We start from the raw sequence: 18,576 nt of genomic DNA, 5'->3' as shown, positions 1-18,576 counted from the left end.
CGGAGCGGGTGGAGATAAGCCAGAGTCCGCCGCCTCGGAGAGGTTCACCCACCCCTATAAGGAGAGTGGTCGAAACGATCACGATTCGTCCGGTACAACGAAGCCGTAGCCCTCATCCAAGGGGTAGGCCACAGCATCATGGATTTCGACATGAGGAGCTACGCATTGTCGAACAAACACGGAGCTCACAGGATCGCGCAACCACGCACTCGGATAGATACTACTCAAGATCACCGCCTCCTAGGAGCCCTAATATAACGATAGCAAGGCGAGCTCCTCCTCGTGATGACTATGCTCGAGGACAACCTAGGAGTGAGGGGTCATCTGAAAGAAGGAACAGAAGGGATGAGGCGATCAGGGATCGCTCCCCGAGGCGACAAGATATCCGACCTCAAAGGGGAATTTTGAAGAACCCTCGCGGGGACTCACAAAACTCTGCTCGGCAACGTAGTCGAAGTTCATCATCTGCAGAAGAAAGACCTGCAGAGAAGGATGCGCTCCCGCGAGGCCGTCGAAATGACTGGCCTCGGCCATTTCGGCAGCCGGTGATGAACAAGAAAATCAGTTGGGAACACGATCCACCGGAACACAGAGACGACGACTATCGTCACTAAGATGCGAAGATATTGACTGAGGAAATTTGAAGGTTAAGGATCATCCAAGACTGGCTTGTATTCTCATTTATTAGTAATATACATCTTGTCATTTAGTGATATCAAAAAAATTTCATTCGTTAGCAGCTGTGGTAGCTGCCCAATACTTGATTATTTAAGAGATCGTACACATCTATAATAATCCTGCCTCTATTCTCTACATTGGTGCTTGCCATCTAGTATTGATCTGCTTTTTTCTCACCTGTCGCGAGATGTCAGCGTCAGACTCAGATGGAAGATAGGGAGAAAACTTACCAAAGGGCTCAAAAACGCAACACCGGCCGTAAGAGCCAGAACTGTGCCGATCAACGACACCTTGTTAAAACCCTTGCCTAAAATATCAAACGTCAAGCTGGGGGATACTCTGGTGCCGAAGACATCCACACCAAAGGCAAAAACAAGACTCGTGCTCTCCACGATAGTCGGCGCTGTGATGATCTTCTGAACGCCAATCACGTCTCGTTCGTGGGTGATGACCGATTTGGGATCAACCTCGATGCCGGGTGTATACTTCATCAGGCCCTCCTCGACTTCAGCAGGGGTTGGATCCCGGCCAACAACGCGACGAGGCTCCAATACATGGCGAGGCAGCCCGATAATTCCATGAGTATCAGGTAGATAGGCAAGAAGTTGACGCGTGGTGATACCTTGCCTTGTTTGAGTAACAGTGAGCGCAGAGATCGGAGCCGCAAGGACAAATGTTTGAGAAACGACCGAGGGCAAGACAGGTCCCGTGGGACGATCAACCGGGTCGATCGAGGAGAAGTTCGCGGCATCTCCAAGCGGGCCCCTGTCATTAGATAGGTCAGACTCGTACAAGTCCGAAACAACAAGTTGGTAACCCTTGATGGATTGAGCCAAGTTGTCCTTGAGCTTGTACTGGCCATAAAACGAACACAAGAACCAGTTCTCAGTAATAGCGCACTCGATAGGTTTGCCAGTGTCCACTCCATCGTGCGTCGCAGCCGTTAGAATCTGGCCTGATATGGTGTCAAGCAGATAAATAGTGAGACTGGCAGTAGTGATATCTGTGGCGGCAACTACAATGGTGTTGGGGTTCAAGTACTTGTACTTTACCCCACGATCCCCAAGAACCCGGCCAATGGAGGCGACTGGATCATGAGAAGGTCGTGTAGCGACATTGACGATACGCTGAGAGCTTGGAACGGAGAATATCCATGTTGTCTCTTCGACAGCTTGTTCGCCTTTGTGAATGTACTTGACGCCGCGAAGCTGGCCCTCAACGCTCTGAACAATGATTGTCTGCTCTGGTGCCAGAGCTGCTGGCAGATCACCAATCTTCCCGTCGAGTCCAATTGTCAAAGGCCATTTGCCTGAAGGGGTATCCACAACGACGGTGCTGAGAACTGGGGGCGCTGAGCCAGGCGGCATGGTCTCGATTGCCTTGCCAGTGGCTGTCTCGACAACGATGTAATCACCATTAGCACCTCTTACAGTTGCAGTACCCTTGATATCATTGACATAAATGCCCTTGACAATCCAAGGCTCACCAGGAGCTACGTCAATTGCTTTTCTCGACCACAGGATTTTGCCATGATCGTTGGCATCGAGACCATAGAGTCTACCGCGCCGGGTAGCTAGCACCACGAGCTTACTAAACCCAAAGCTATCACGGGTTAGGCCTGCCTTCTTCGAAGAAATGTCCGTGCCAAGGATGCTGCCAAGCAGTCTCTGAGGAATGGATACCAAGTAGTTAGGGAGATACTGGAGGTCATCGATGTGTCGATTGACACGATGAATGTAGGCAGATAGTGGGTTGCTGTGAGCCTCGGCGTCAAGAGTCTTGGCCAGCTCTTCAGATTCCGGAATTTCTGCCCATGACGCAGCTACGGCGGCGCTCAAACCTTCTGGCCGAGACCATGCAAGCTCTCCGTTCCGGACCAGGATCCAGTCGTCAGCATCCGTAACAGCGGCTGATCGGACCGCGTAGCTATCACCCGCCTTCTTGATCACTTCGGATACGGCGTGAATAGCCTCAGCGTTGTACTCGCCAGCAGAGATGGGCCAACGACCTAGGACACCATGGGAAGCGGAAGATGTGACGCTTAGCTCATCAGCTGTGATTCTTGTAAAGTAAACATTGGCACCCTCGGAGCTAGTTGAGAAGGCTCCTGGTCCTGGCAAGTGTGGCAGGTCATATGCTTTCGTGATGGCGTTAGTCTTCGGGTCGACATGGAAAACCTCCGCCTTGTTGCCTGTTGCTGTCCTGCTTTGCACAAGGAAATGAGGTTGCGACTGAACCAAATGCGGAGCATGGATATCAACACTCTTGGTCTCCGCCAGAAGGGGGAATTCCTGTGTCTTCTTCGTGCCCAAGACGTTGATCTTGAGTTTAGATAGCGAGTTGTCCGTCCATGCGACGATCGGGGCAGCAGAATTGGAGCCGACGAACATGACATCCTTCTCGCTATGCACATCGCCCTTCGTGCCGAGCAGAAGCTCGTCAAGCCGCTTGCCCGTCAACGTATCCAAAATAGTAACCTTCAAGCTGTACGACGTAAGAGAGCCATGGAGACTCACAACGAAGACCTTTTCGACATTGGTGCTGACCTGCAAAGGCACGTCTTTGTTGGTCTCTTTGAATTCCCAAACCACAGTGCCCTCACCACCATGCAAACGCCTGAGCACGGTTGTGCCGCCCTCTTCTGTCAGCACCAGCACGTCCTTCCGCGCATTTTCTGTTAATTCCATAATCTCAAGATCCCGAACCTGGCCATCGAAATCCGTCCACCACTTGTTCCTCCCGCTGACAGCATCCCAGGCGTGAGCTGACTGCCCATACGCACTTGCCAGCCACGTCTCGCCTTGGCCAGCTCTTAGGTGGCCGCCGCCAATCGAGATGTTGCCGGAAATGAATTGCCTCCATACTACAGCGCCACTACTAGGGTTGACAGCGCCGAGGACGCCGACATCACTGAGAGTGTACAGTAGACTGGCCTTGTCATCTGGTCGTGGCCTGTGGAAGAAGGTGGTTTCGCGCTGGGGCACGCCGAGGAGCTCGTAGTGATAGTCAATGTGGTCGACTTCATCTTGGAAGACCGCTCGGACGGTAGAAGGGAGGGCGAGGAGGAGGAGCGCAGAGACAGAAGGTAGAATCATGGTGAAGGATGACCGCGTAGGCGGACTGATGCGACAAGCGCAAGTCCTGACGTATCGTGGGCGAAGCTGGAGTCGTTTCCTATGTTTCCATCAGACCTTGAATCAATTTGATCTCGCTGAAGATGGGTCGACTTTGAGAGTCCCACAAAGAGCGGTTGCTGTCGGGGTTCCGGGGTTGGTGTTGAGGACGTGAAGCTCTACGTAGACGTTTTGGAGCCCCAAATGTCAAATGTGGGACCTCTAAGCAGCCCGCCCTGGGAGCTTGATGACACAAGCTCAGATTCTTGGAGAAGCCTGTGCACGGACCATACATAGCCTACCTCCTTTTACAGCCACATAGAGTCGCTGTCCCGTATATGTTCTTTGGGTTGGAATATTTCACGAACGAAATAAATTAGATCGATGTTAGGTCAGAGACATTATTGCATACTCGTCATTACCCTATGTTAACCAAACCGTGTCAAACGCAATGCCAGACTCATGCTATCAAACCAGCAATTCCATACATATACAATCCCATGGTGATGACACCTTGGGCCTCCAATCCACTGCAACCCGTCCGAAACAATTATAAATGACTACCCATTTCCACGGCTAAACGCCGCTATGATGCTGACTCTTTAATCCTGATTCCATTCCGCGATCAATCATCACCTTACAAAAACCCCTTGGTCAGACTCGGCACACGACTAATGCTGCTCTTTCGCTTTGGGATCTCGACCCCGTGAATAGACGCATCATCATTCTCGCTGCTCGTCAAAGTCGACCGCATGGTGCTCATGGTACCATTCCTCCTCATGCTTCCGTAGCCAATGACGCTACCGGCCACACTACCGAGTGCAGAGCCTTTCTCCATACGAATATGCTTCCAGCCCTCGAGCTCGCGCTCGAGTCTGAGGCTCTTCTCCTTCTCCTCTCGCAGTTCCCGCTCAGCTCGGCGCGCACTTAGCTGGTTGGTGGACTCTGAGGACTGGAGTTCGTCAATTGTCTTGAGCAGCTTATCGACTTTGTCTCGCATGCGGCTCAGGTCATCCTGCATTTGCGAGTTCTGCTTCTCCTTGCGATCAATTTGACCTTGTAGGTCTTTGACAACGCGATCCACATTACGGACCGATCGTTGAGACTTGCTTCGCTCAGTTTCCTGGACCTCAAGCTGTGACTCGAGCTATAAAATCGTTAGTATTTATTACATGAAGAAGGATGAGATGTCGATGCTGAAAGCTTACCTCCTGGATTCGTTTGTGCAAGAATTTAATATCCTGACTAGCGCTCGAGTACCCCTTTGTCTCCAAATCAACAAGTTTGACCTGGACTTCGTTCAGTGACTTTTCCAGTGCAGCCTTCTCCTTTTGAAGTTGAACACTAGCTTCTCTCTCTACGGTGATGTCCTTCTGCACTTCAGAAGCAAGCGCCTCAGCACGCCTCATCTTCTCCACTGCAGCAGCAGCAATATCCTCCTGCTGCGCAAGGTTGGACTTGAGCTCAAGAATTTCCTTGTCAATGTTTGCCGCATTGCGAAGTGACGGGCTGTCGCCTTTAGCAAGGTCATCAAGCCCAGCCTTGGCTTCCTCGAGACGGACTTCCAGGCTGCGCTTTTCGCGAATAAGCGCATCACGCTCCGCAGCAACATCGTCTACTGAAGATCGGAGAGTGCGGACTTGAGATAGTAGATTCACTATCTTGCCTTGGGCATCGTTATGGGCATTGACAGCTTCGTCGCGTGAAGACATGACATCAGAAAGCGTGGCCTCGAGACGTGACTTCTCCTTGGACCAAGTAGAGCTATTGAGCACCTCATCATCCCACTTAGAGCGGAGGTCATCAAGCTCTTCGCGGAGCCGAGTGATTTCGGCCTGCTTAAAGAGTTTCTCTTCTCTGGCTAGGTCAAGTTCCTTGGTGAGTGTCGCGAACTCTGCTTGGTACTTCTTCCTGGTCTGCTCCATACTTGACTCGGTGTCTTCAATGTCCATCGCACGTTGATTTCGGTAATCCTCAAGTTCATGTTGCAACCGCTTCTTGGCTTGTGTCACTGCCTCGAGGTCCGTAGACATGTCTTCGATCTTCTCCTCTAGACGTTGCTGCTGGCGTTGAAGGTTCTCGACCATGCCATCCATCTTCTTCCGCTCTGCCATGACTGTTGCGTAGGTATCCTCAGCTTCCTTAGCTTGCGTTCTTGCGAACTGTTCGGCTCGGTTGGCCTTGAGTACGGCTATTTCGGCCTGCTCAAGCTTCCCAAAGTATTCGTCTGCACGGCTTTTGTATAGATTGAGACTGGCAGTGACATCTGCAAGCTTGGAGGTCTCGGCGTCCAGTCTTATCTGGAGGTCAGAGAACTCCTGCAGCAACTGGCTGCGGCTGCTTGCTTCTTGTTCTCTTGCAAGAGCCATTTCCTGAAGGTCGGACTTTGCATCGCGCAGATCCACTTCGAGCTTGGCTCGATCGTGCCTGAGCTTGTCGAAGTGCTCTTTGACGTCTGTCAGCTCGGCCACAGCATCTTTATGGCTGTGAAGGAGCGATCGCCTTGAATCTTCCTGGCTGTTAAGTAGGTCAAGGATCTCTTCGTGAGAACGGGTCTGGATATCATGCAGAGATAATTGGCCAGTCCGTATTGTTTTCTCCAACGCCGATACTTTCTTAGCAGAATCGTCGAGCATGTCATGTAGACGACTATTCGCCTTCTCGAGTTTCTGAACCCGCCTCGCAGATGGGCTATCTGAAGAGTAGGTTTCAGGTCCCGGGGTTGCTCGATCCAGTTGGCTCTGAAGGTGGCGGTTCTGCAGTTGTGCGAGCTGCAGCTGGTTTTGAAGTTCCTCTAGCTCGGTCTTGAGATCCATGCGGTTGTTGAAACTCAAAATGTCTGCAGTCCGTTCTGAGCGAAGAGAATCATGGACAGGATCTGGCTCATTGTTATTGAACCGTCGAGTAGGCGTAGAGGTGTTCGAGATCTTGCGTCCATTCATCTTATTGCGCCTCTGGGTGGGCGAGCCATTGAAGGGTGCCTCATTAAGGTCGATCTCCTCAAGTTTAGGTCGGCTCGGGGTGTCGTTCCTCGAAGCTCTTAGATCAGCAAGCTGTGCTTCCGCATTGGATCGTGCTGCAGTCTGTACGCGGAGGTTCTGTTGCAAATCCTCAATCTTCCTAACCAAATCGAAGTTCTGGCTCCAGACCCTCTCATTGGTACCATCAACCTCAATATTGGGCACAGCTGCTGGATCGACAGTCTTCAGGACCTTGAGCATTTGAGCCCGGAGCTCAGTCAATTCCTTATCTCGAGAATCAAGGGTTGCTTGGAGCGTGCGCACGGTTCCCTGAGCCTGAGTACGCAGTTGACGTTCTGATTCGACATTGCGATTTGCTTCGGCAAGCTGCACTGTGAAGTTGGATGACAACTTTTCTGCATTACGGCTTGTCTTGACCTCTCGGGCAACTTCATGGTTCAGATCCTCGAGATTCAGTTGCAGCTTTTCGAGCTTCTTTTCCAAGGAGGCAATCGTGATTTGTGACTCGCCGAGTTGTTTGTTCAGCTTGTTGTTCTGTTCATCCAGTCTCGTCTTCTCACGTTGAAGGAATTGCAGCTGCCCACGGGATGCTTCACTGGCTCTTGAGCTCGAACGAGCGATTTCCAAACCCTTCTGTTGCAACTTGTTAAGCAATGCACGGTTGTCATTTTCCGAAGCAGTTAAACGGCTCTTGACAGTGTGGAGTTCTCGTTCAAGTCGTTCCTTAGCCTGGTCATTCTTTAATCCAAAGTTACCAGAGGACAGGATCATCTTATTGAGATCCTCGACCTGCTTGTTGAGCTTCGCACATTCTGCTTCGAACCACCTTAATCGCTCTTGAGCCGCATCAAGATCTTGTCGAAGGCTGTGCTCGCGGTCCTTGGCAACACGGGATGCAGCACGCTCGCCAGCAACCTCAGCCTCTCGGCGAGCTTCTTCAGCTTGTGACTTGGCAGCTCGAAGCCTTCGAATTTCTTGTCTTGCTTCATCTCGCTCTTTTTCAGCTGTTGTTCGGGCTTCCAGGGTCCTCCGCAAGGTGTCTTGTTGCGCGTAGAGTTCTTTCTCGATCGTGATTTTGGACTCTTTGAGTTCTTCGTATTCATCCTTCAAGGTTTGATACTTGTGTTCGCCAAGGAGTAGGACATCATCGCGGGACTGTCGCTCCCTACTCAACTCCATCTGGATGTTGTATAATTCGCCTTTCAAGTCCTTGATTTGGCTTTCCAAGACCTGGCGATTTTGATCTGCTTGCGCATCTTCGGAAAGTCGAGCCTGAAGAATCCTCTTCGCATCTTCTGCCTCACGCTGAAGCTGTGATTGTTGAGATTTGAGAGCTACAACCTCAGCCTGTACTTCTCTAAGTCTGCCAGTAGCCTTCTCCTTTTCCGATGCGAGCATCTTGCGCTGATCATCGAAGGAACGCTTCTCCATCTCGTACTTCTTATTATCCCCTCGGAGGAGAGCTAACTCACTCTCCTTTTTCCGAACTAGGTCTTCATAGTCGGTAGACGTTTTAGATAGAGTCGACAGTTGATGCTGGACATCACGATTCTCGGCAATCAGCTTTTGTTCACGAGTTCTATAGTTTTGGAGTTCTTTCTGGGCCGCCACTAATTTGACCTCGGCATCTTGGTCAATCTTCAGCAGTTTGCCTTCGAGATCGCGGGCTTTTCGGTCCTTGAGAGCTAGTTGACTTTGGAGCATATGTACTTCGTCCTCTAGGGCGGCCTCCTGTTGACTTCGTTCTGACTGTCGTTGGGAGATATCTTCGATGGCTTGTTCTAGATCGCTAACGCGGCCGGCAAGCTCGGTCTTCTCTTCCTCCAAGCGAGCAATTAGAGCCGCTGCCTGCTCCAATTGGCTGCGGTACTTCTCGACCTCATCTTCGGCACGCTTCTTGGAGTCTAGAAGATCGTCAAGCTGATCCTCCAACTTCTCAGCGTCTTCGATGGCACCAGCCAATTTGTCTTCTAACTCTGCCTCTCGGAGCTGTAATCGTTTGAAGATCTCTTCCTTATCTAGTGCTAGAGCGCGTTCACTTTCGAGGGTCTGTTGAATCCTCAGCATCTCCGTATGGACGTTTCGCCTTTCATCCTCAAGTCGTTGACGATCTGTGGTTTCTTGTCGCATCTTCTCATGGAGTTGACGAATGAGTTCATCTCGCTTCTTCACCTCAGAAGCTGTCCTGGTGGCACCTAGCAAGGGCTTCATCTTAACAAGTAGTTGCCACCAAGGGTTTTGACATAGGTCGAGGTACACGCGGAAATTTTGCTGGATGACTCTTGTTGCTTCTGCACGATACAGTCGCTTATAGGCGACTCGCCGCTGCATATAGCCACGAGCAACAGACTGGAAACGAGACATGATTTCCGTGATAAGCGTATCACGTTGCTCTTCCAGCTCTGCAAGCACTCCTGCTCGGAAGAAGACCTTTGTCAGGCCTACTCGGAATAGGGCTCTATCCAAACCAAGCTTGTCGAGCATAATAGCTGCTGCGGCTTGTCCTTCTAGATACCCCTTGGGCATGTCACGGCACAAGACTTCATATCGCTGTCTGAACTCAGCAAAAGGCAGCCTATTGGGGAAACCAGTGCGGGCAATACGGATGCCCTCTAGGACACCGTTGCACCTCAGCTGATCAAGGACGAGGAGACTGTTGAACTGCTTTGGCCGTTTCTTGTGGTTTGGTAGAATACACCTTACGAAATGTGGATGGGTCGAGTGAAGTTGTGCCATCAGGCTCGATAGCTGCTCCTTGTGCCTCTGAGCTACTGTGCGGAAGAGTCCTTTCTTCACTCTGCTCCGCACACCGCCAATGTCGTCGTCCGTATCGGCGCAGTCAGCGAAGAGGGTCGCAATGTGCTTGTCAGTTGACGCAGCGAGCAATCGCGTGATGTTGTCATTCAAGGGATCTTTGTTCTTCTCTAGCCATCCTTCAGTCGAATATTCGACTTCAGCGGCGTAATGGGTGAGGACGAAACCGTGCCGCAGCCGTGACGATCGATATTTCGGAGATTTCTTGTCCCATAAGGAATGGAGTTTCTCAGTGAAAGACTTATCTGATGCTTTGGGCATTACACAGTCTTCATCAAGACATGAGAAGATACCGATCGGGTTGGGTAGCTCGATGAGATCGATAGTTGGTTGAAGATCGCGACCAAAGTCGATGAACTGCCATTCAATCTGTTCTCTGGCGTATTCCTCTTGTTCTAGGACAAACATGTGGTGATTGAAGAATTGCTGAAGCTTCTCGTTGGTGTAATTGATGCAGAGTTGTTCGAAGCTGTTCTCTTCGAATATTTCGAAGCCAGCAATGTCCAGAACTCCAATGAAGTGGGAATCATCCAGTCCCATACCAGTTCGATCTAGTTGACGGTTGATTCTTGTCACCAAATCTCCGAATCCACGTTCATAGATACCCTTTGCAAGGGCATCGACTCCGAGCCGTACTTGTTCTGGTGTTTGAACCTTTTCGACCCATTCGCGGCCGGCTTTGACTTTAGGGTGTAGGAGACCCTGGAGAAATGGCTCTAGCGGCACTCCAAGAAGTTTGCACACTCGATCAGCAACCTGCTTTGCATCAGGCGCTAGGCGTGCTTGATCTGCGGATCTGCTTTCCTTCATCACAGTGATGTTTCCTAGGTGAAGAACTGCTGCCACGGTACGCAGAATTGAACTCTGCTCCTTGTCTGAGAAGCCCATCACACCGAACGCTTCCATCAAGGAATCCCATTCCTCTCGATCCGATACGCCAGTGATCGTATCTTGGCCATCACGAGTGTAGGCGAAGTCTTCGACGTCGAGACCATCAATCAGGAAATCTTGCTTCAGGCGTCGATCAGCTCCCTTAAGTAGCTGATAGAAGACATGGTAGTTCCGCTCATTGTTATTAATGCGTACAACGCGCGATTTCTCAAGAAGGTACCAATCGATGAAGGCGCCAGCGATTGATCCCGTGTTTGTGAATTCTATACGAATGAACTTGCCAAATCTAGACGAGTTGTTGTTTCTGACAGTCTGTGCATTCCCGAAGGCCTCCAGAATCGGATTTGCCCGGAGGATTTGAGCAGATAGGTTGGAGTGTTGGCCGCGATTCTTAACTGGCGCATCTGAATGGGCTACCGCGGCGAGATACTGGATAACCTTCTTGGTATTCTCGGTCTTTCCTGCACCAGACTCTCCAGTAACCAAAATACTCTGGTTTTCGCCTTCGTCGACGAGGTTTCGGAAAGCCTCATCGGCCATGGCGAAGATGTGTGGTTTGGTGTCCTCTCGATTCCGGCCCTTATACATATTGATGTACTCATTCGTATAGATGGGCAATGGGCAGTACGGATTGACTGTCACCAAGAAAAGACCCGAGTAAGTGTATATCAAATCTGCTTGGTATCTCATATGCAGGTTGTGCACGACGGATGCTTCATTAAGGTGTGTGAGCTCGGCCATGTCGTTTGCCTTGTCAAACTTTGCAGGATTGACCTTGTCTGCACTCTCGGCATCGACTTCTCGTTGCTAAGAACTAAGGTGAGAAACGGAGCCTCCCGAACATGTTAATATCACACTTACACTTCCGTCGTCACACTGTACTAATATCCTATTTCCTCCCAACTCCTGTACGACCCAGCCCTTCACGAAAGCGCTCTGTGGGTCCTTAAGCCACACGTAACGCTTCCCGGAAAAATCATTCTCGCCCTCAATGCCCTTGACGACATCGGGGGTCCGCCTCATCTCTTCCGTTTTGATGAAAGATGGGGCGAAAGTGTTGGATTGCGGCGTGTCACTACGAGAACCAGAATGCGAATGCTTCACGGAGGTCGCCGGGGCGAGTACCGCTGACATAGTGGCCTGTGAATGGTTCCGAGTATGTGAGGTTGGTGTCGACATGTTTGATCTAGGAGGAGAGAAGATGGCGGACTTTGGTCGACCTACGGCGCCGGGGCCGGGTGATGGGGAGGCGTTCCTCGCGAAGGGATTATTTCGTACTGACCCCATCCCATGAGAGTTGGAGGCCATGATGGGCAGTCTTCAATGCACGGTAACCAGCCCGGTGATGGCGAGTGCTTTGTCTTCAGATGGGTAAAAGAGTCGTGTAAACAGTAGGAAGACAGCCTCATTAGAACCATGCGCCGGGCCCAGCTCGAAGCATCTAGTCTAGGTTTTAAAATGCAATAGAAGCGTAAGAGAAACGAAAGAACACTGAGCGTCGCAGCGTCTTCCTGCTTGCTGTAGCAATGCAATATCGCGAATATCGAATTTGAGGAAGTTGAGGTGGAATGTCGGAATGGTTGAAGACGTGTGCCGGTGGTGTCTTGGATGGCAGTTTAGGGCGTAAGGCGGGACCTGAGTGGTTGCTTCCCTGCAAAAGTAAACAGAATGACGGCACAGCAACAGTGTCGTTCAGTGGGCCAGCTGGGGCCAGTTGGGGCTCCCGGCTGGTGCCATATGCGCTAGTCCTTTTCGAGCTAGCGCGTCCGTCTGCCTCTCTCAGAGTAAAGGGCAGCAGTCTGTGTCTGGCTGGATGCGGCATCCTTTTGCAGAGGAAAAGCATCGACCGAAAACCCAACACAGAATTCAATCACGTCGAGTTTCTTTGTCCGACCTCATCTCTCCTGCCTCCTCACAACACCCGATCTCTTCAGTCCCGTAACAACTCACCTCACCACTGGATAAAAGGCAGCAGTCATATCTACACCACCGCAGATCTGCCTTCTGGCAAACTCTTCCACAGCATTTCTTTTTTGTCGTCTTTCAGCTTTCCCTTGTTACCCTGTCCAATATTTCCGCCACCAACAGACGAACCATCTGCTCGAGCTAGCCGCTGTGCAACCACCACTCTCCGAGGCCATCCACAGCCATTTGTACTTCTAATCCTCTGCGCCATCCCTCCTCACTTCGACCACGCGTTCTCTTTATCAATGACGATGCATGTATAGAAAGGCATTGCAGGTTTTCGTTGCTGTCTTCCCTGATTGCCTAGCACCGCAGTCCATTATCGCATCGATCATTCACGATGTCTCAATACCCCTATGGTTATGGTCAATATCCGGGTCATAACCCACAGCAACAGTACCCTTACCCGCAATACGACCCGAGTTATGCGCCGCAACCTGACCCTAATGCCGTCCAAGCGCACTACGGCGCATCGCAAAGCTCGTATGACTACAACGCGAGTAGAATACCTGGACTGGGAATTGCAGGAACACCAACCGGGGTATCTCCATATCCTGGATTGAACAGCGGGCCATGGACTCAGCAGTCTCCGATGATGAACGGGCCTCCAGGTTCCGCGTTCCCATTTCCAGCTTACGCGCCTCCTGTAACCCCGGCGAGTCAACCGTATACACCATCATACCCACAAACAGTCGCGCCACCGGATCCTGCTCCTGCGCCAGTGTCTGTGCCTGTGTCTGGCCCTGAGCCGGACACAGCATATGATCCGGAGAACGAGGAATCAGCGGAAGAGGGTGAAGTCAGCGAAGGGGAGTTTGACGACCTCTATGAGCCGAGAGAGCCTGTAGTCCAAGATAGTCTTGAGAAGCAGGTGACTCAGGCAGACAATACGTCGAAAGCATCAGAGAGTCGTGACGAAAGTATGGTAGATCCTCAGGATGTAAACTTCTATGAGACTGAAGTGGAAGACGTGTCCATCGTCCCGAATGGCGCAGCCACTTCCGCAGCAGGTCAGAAATTTCTATAACCTCTAAGAATACACACGTTCTGACAATTTTAGTTCGAGAGCGGTCTGGATCATATTCACCGTACCTATCTCCCCGCGAGATTCATCACGATGAACCGACTTCTGACGAATCAACGCGCAGCTCATCCGATGTCCTCCGCGCAGTCCCGTCGCAACAACGGAATCTCAGCGCTACAAAGCAACAGCAGGCTCAGAACACCTCTCAGGCTTCCATATCAGCAACATCACCTTTCAAAAGTGTCGCAGAAGCGAAGAAGGAAGCACAGAAAGCCATTCTCAGGCTCTTACCACATGGTGTCAAATATCAAACCTACATAGACGAAGGGTTTGACGAGAAAGTGGTCAAGACATTGTTTACTGAGCTCAATCTCATACCATCCTCCGACTCACCTGTCTTGCAAATGTCTTCGACACAGCCCGATAAACACAAGGTACCAGCTAGTAAAGCTGAGTCACCTACCGCCACGACTGCCTCGAAGGGGGAGGAGCGAAAAGATCGGATAGCACGACTTCTAGCTCAAAAAGCCGCCAACCCCTCGAAGCCTACCGTCCCTTCTCCTTCCACGATAAAACCAGCGTCTTCAGCTTCGAAGAGCGGTAATCGTCAGACCACAAGCGTCTCTAAAAAGTCTGGCAAGTCAAAGGCTGATATGGACCTGATTCTCAAACAGAAGCTGGAGGCTTTGATGAAGAAAACCCAGCAGTCACAAGCGCAGAAAGCTACTGGAACCAAGGACTCCATACCCCCCTCAACTTCAGGAGGCAGATCTCGCCCGCAAACAGAGACTCCACAACCCTTACCTGCATCGACTCGATCGCAGCAGCCTTCGCCTCTGCCCGGTGCCTCCGTTCCTCAAGCTTCGACACTTTCTGGTCTTCTAGCCTCTGCAAATCACACGGCGCAGACCAGCAATCAGCGCAAACGACCTGTTGCATCCGACTTTGTCGACTATCCTGCTTCCAATCCAGCCAAGCGGCCATTTGCACCGAGCCACCAAGAGTCTTCTCTGGTCATTGACATTAGCGACGAATCAGACGACGATGTGGAGATGGATGTGGACTCCCCAGAGGATAGCACATCCATGAGTGCTGTCCCATCCGGCCCATCTATCCCGAGAGGTCCTTCTATTCGTGATTTCCCGCCGCTTAGCAATGGGCTGCCTAATAGGCAGTTTTCAAGTCCGGCGCCTTCATCTCATACTCACACCCCACCCCACCACACAAATGGCAAGCCAGCGGAAAGCGAATATTTGCGCAAGCTTAAGGCAATCGCCGAAATCAAGAGACAGATCGCAGAGAAGGAGGCGAAGAAGGGCGCAAAGCAAGGTTCTTTGGGCCCTCAAACACCAAATGGCGGCACAGGAACACCGCCGGAGGTCAGGGCATTAGAAATGTCAGAGTCGCGTCTTAGTGAAGCCCTATCTAGCGGGATCGTGGAGTCTTCCGACGGCCCTTCCGCGCAGCTCATCTCCGAAGCACAGTCAATAAAATTGCCCAAGCGTTCTGACCTGGCGTCTAGCAGTCAAGAGTCTACCAGAGAGCGACGTCTGCGCATCTCAAGCGTACAGCTTCCTCGAATTGAAGCTGGACTAGCAGAAAAGAATGCCAAGCTGAAGCTGCTCCGGGATGCCGAGGCCAAACTACAAGCAGAAATCAGTGCGGCCATGGCGGAACAGAAGCGGCTCAACGAGGAGATGAGTACACTCGACTTGGAATCCAAAGAATCTACACCTCTCCCCAGTGGCCAAGATTCTGAGGTTCCATCTGCTGAGCGAGATGTCCAGCCGGGCGGGCAACCGTCGCCTACAACACCATCGGGAGATCAACAGGACGAGCCCAGCGTTGAAATGTCTGGTGCACTCTCGCCAGACACACATCGTGATGACTTACCTGTGGATGTTCCCAAAGTAGTTGCTGCCAGTGTCGAGCCCGAGGCCACCCAGGAACAGCCTGAGGACCAGTCAGATTCACGCGATACTCATGTTGACAGTCACAGCGCCGAAGTGGCAACGTCAGTGCAGGGTGAACTCGTTTCTTTGCCATCGGTTGAGGTCGAGACTGAAGATGTTGATGTCGCAATGGACATGGGATCTATTGATGAAACGACCGAGCCCATTGCTGCTTCATCTGGTGTGGATGATGATATAACTCACAGCGTCGCCGACGATCCCGAGATGCTGAGGCCTCCCGAGACCACAGGTCGAGATACTGCAGATCAAGCTCATATTGACACTCCATCCTTCAGTCCTGCCCCAGTGGACCCCACCATAAGCATTACAGAAGACACCCCTCAGCTTCAAGTGCCCGAGGCTCTTGAAACATCCGGAACCATGCCGACGCAGATATCCAGCGTGGACGTTCAAGCGAACGATGCGGCGCTGGAGGAGCATGCAGAAACCGCAGATGCCCCCAGAGAAGTACATGTCGTTTATTCAACGCTTCCTGTGCCTTTCTCCTAACACATCTTGCAGGATGATGATGAGCACACATCCGAAGTCCGAACATCCTTTGTTCCGTACGAAAGCCCATTGCAATACTTCCATGCCTACCGCTTCCACCCCAATTACAGTAAATCTGTGCCAGGAGGCTTGAAATCATTGACGTACAGCAACAGGATTGACACAAAGAAGGAAGTATGCCCTTACGAGCTCGACGGTCAAGCATGTCCTAAAGGGGATGACTGCGAGTTCCAGCACTTCCAGAAGATGGCGGCGCCCGGTGAGTAGCTTATACGTCCACATGACTGCTAACAAGAGCAAACCTCCTTGCGCTCCCGCCGACGCTGACTGGGAGTCCTATCACCTTCTAGATGACCAAATCCTCCTGGAATTGGGTCAGTCGGACGAGTACGCCGGCGACGACAAGACGCGCTTCATGGCTGGTCTGCGACAACTGCTCACAGAGTTCCGTGCTGCCAAGGTTAAAGACTTTGCCAGCATTGCTCAGGGCATCGTCGACTACCGCCGTCGCTTTCTAAATGACTCGTCCAAGGTCCTACGCCTCGAAGGCGTCCATATTTAACGGATTGCGTTGATCATCCGTACACATCTGCCTCTCGAGGTATCTATCGCCCTTGCCTGCCACCCGCCCATCCACCCAGTAGATTTCCCTGCGTTTCCTCATTCCAGTAGGACATGCCTCCTTTCCTTGTTTTTGCATTGCTTTTGCGAGGACTTCAGCACGAACTGGACTCCTAAGATGTCTCAATGCATCATCATCACCGGTCGCCCCATCTTTTCCATCATCGCACAGCATGGAGTTAGGGAGACTAGGTTTACCCAAAAAGGAGGCACTATATGACGATACCCAGCTTTCGATTCGGTAAAGCTTGTAGTATTATTTGACGGTTTACGCGATCAAGAGTCGCTGTCAGTTGTGGAAGAGAGCAGACCGGGCGAGACGCCTGTGTACGAAGAAGAAAAGAGCGAAATGCTGAAAAGAGAAGATCGAGTCGTTGACTCGGCTTGGGCCATGCGAGACCAGAGACGGTTGTGGTTTGATCCCAACTTGGATCTCTTGGGCTGATGGATGGCTTGGATAGTAAGCTTCAACCGAGCACGTAATGAAATACCTTGTTTTCCAAAACAGAGTTCCTTGATGTGGAAATACTTATTAAGCGAGGAAGGGTGATTTGCCATTCCTGTAAATGATAACTCGTCCAGTTTCGCCTCACTCTTCCCGACGCGTAATTAGATTTCCGTGCACTGCAAGCGAAGACAGTTTGGTCGAATCCTGAACAGAAAATTTAAGTCAACCGTCCTTGCTTGCAAAACAGAGGTGACTCCATCTGTGGTGTCAATGTTGCCAGTCTGTGATGACTTGTGGAGTACTTGAAAAGCATCGTCGAACGATTTATATATAGCGAACACCCAACCACGGACAAATAAGTAATCACCGGTGGTAATCACCGAGTGCCCTTGTCAATTCTCCCCCATTGAGGATTCAACAAATTTCTGCATCGATTCCGTCTTGAAGATGCGCAGGATAGGAACGGTAGCTGGTTGATGGTGGACTGTGCTACTTGCTCACAATTCAGAAACAAAGCGGCTCAAGATTATGGAATCTGCAAAAGAGCTGATCGCATGCAGGTACGCGTGCAGGATCTACTAGACTGCTTGCTACTACTAAAAAGAGAGAGAAAGACCCAACAGTGTGTTGTTTGTCACATTGTTTCATATCATTCTTCTGCACCAGATGCAATTCAACTCCTGTGGCTTCAACCCTGTCACAATTTCTCGTCCAATGCAAGCGGGCATCACGGCTTCTGGCTTTTCAATGGCCAGAGATTGAAATTAGCCGTCGACCCATCATCGTTGGGCAATTGGACCTTTGAGAGTCTGCGGTCTACAGTAGGGTCGGACGGGCGACGATCTGTGCCGTAGCTTCAGACGCTGGGCCTTGTGGACCTCCCAGACCCAGCGAGCCCGGGAGCCCAGCACAATGCACCCTTCCCCGCCTTCCATGCCGTCTTGGGCATGCAGAGCTCGCCAGGGGTGGCAGGACGGCGTAGTTGCTGCGGTGCCACACACACGGGCCAGAGGTGAGACACGCGGACCAACCACAGCGGTCGCCAGGGGCACAAACGGACCCAATGGACCCCACTGGACCTTGATGGGCCTGGATTAACGTTAGGGCCCCCTGAAAGGACTCACTCTCGGAAGTCTAAGTCACTTATACGGGGGCCCAGTGGCGTTGTGAGGTGTGCGAGATGGGCTGGGGCACAGCGCGAAGCTTGCGAGGGATGAGCTGACAGGAGGAGCAGAGAATGGAGCTTTCTCTTTGGATGCTACCTTATCTCCTTCTTTCTCACTTGTTTTCAGTTCTAACGCTAGGAATTCACTCCGGTGGGTAGGTAATTAGCTCCTGCTGTTGGGTTGCTAAGAGTCTGTGGCTGGCTGCACCTTCCTTATTGCTGGGCCAATAAATAAGATCGAGCTTCTTTCCAACCTCGACGAGCGCCGCTCTTCCTCTCTCCGTCACCACCAGACACCAACACATCCTCTCCAAAGCTTCACATAGCTTCGTACAGCTCCCGAATTCCTCAATCTGCTCTCGCATCAGCTCAGACAAGCTTCTGAATACCCACACGACCCCCCAATCGCTCAAC

General features: G+C 51.4%; 3 protein-coding genes across 3 annotated transcripts; 1 reads left to right on the top strand and 2 right to left on the bottom strand.

The window, feature by feature from the left end:
* Positions 1 to 810: 810 nt before the first annotated feature.
* Positions 811 to 3,773, bottom strand: UCRPA7_8602 (putative duf1620 domain containing protein; the record flags this gene model as incomplete). Its single annotated transcript, XM_007921114.1, has 2 exons — positions 811 to 855; positions 909 to 3,773. The coding sequence occupies 2 exons, from the start codon at positions 3,771 to 3,773 to the stop codon at positions 811 to 813; spliced, it is 2,910 nt and encodes a 969-aa protein (XP_007919305.1).
* Positions 3,774 to 4,428: 655 nt separating this feature from the next.
* Positions 4,429 to 11,500, bottom strand: UCRPA7_8601 (putative myosin type ii heavy chain protein; the record flags this gene model as incomplete). The annotated part of the gene is made up of 3 exons (XM_007921113.1): positions 4,429 to 4,938; positions 5,000 to 11,284; positions 11,339 to 11,500. 3 exons carry the CDS (start codon positions 11,498 to 11,500, stop codon positions 4,429 to 4,431), a joined length of 6,957 nt encoding a protein of 2,318 aa, XP_007919304.1.
* A 3,360-nt stretch (positions 11,501 to 14,860) lies between these two features.
* On the top strand, positions 14,861 to 16,490 carry UCRPA7_8600 (hypothetical protein; the record flags this gene model as incomplete). The annotated part of the gene is made up of 3 exons (XM_007921112.1): positions 14,861 to 15,886; positions 15,941 to 16,187; positions 16,279 to 16,490. 3 exons carry the CDS (start codon positions 14,861 to 14,863, stop codon positions 16,488 to 16,490), a joined length of 1,485 nt encoding a protein of 494 aa, XP_007919303.1.
* Positions 16,491 to 18,576: the final 2,086 nt, after the last annotated feature.

Source organism: Phaeoacremonium minimum, assembly GCF_000392275.1.
Source record: "Phaeoacremonium minimum UCRPA7 unplaced genomic scaffold PA7_03_scaffold_599, whole genome shotgun sequence".
NCBI lineage: Eukaryota > Fungi > Ascomycota > Sordariomycetes > Togniniales > Togniniaceae > Phaeoacremonium > Phaeoacremonium minimum.
Note: the sequence above shows the minus strand (reverse complement) of the source record. Positions and strands in the feature narration are given on the sequence as shown.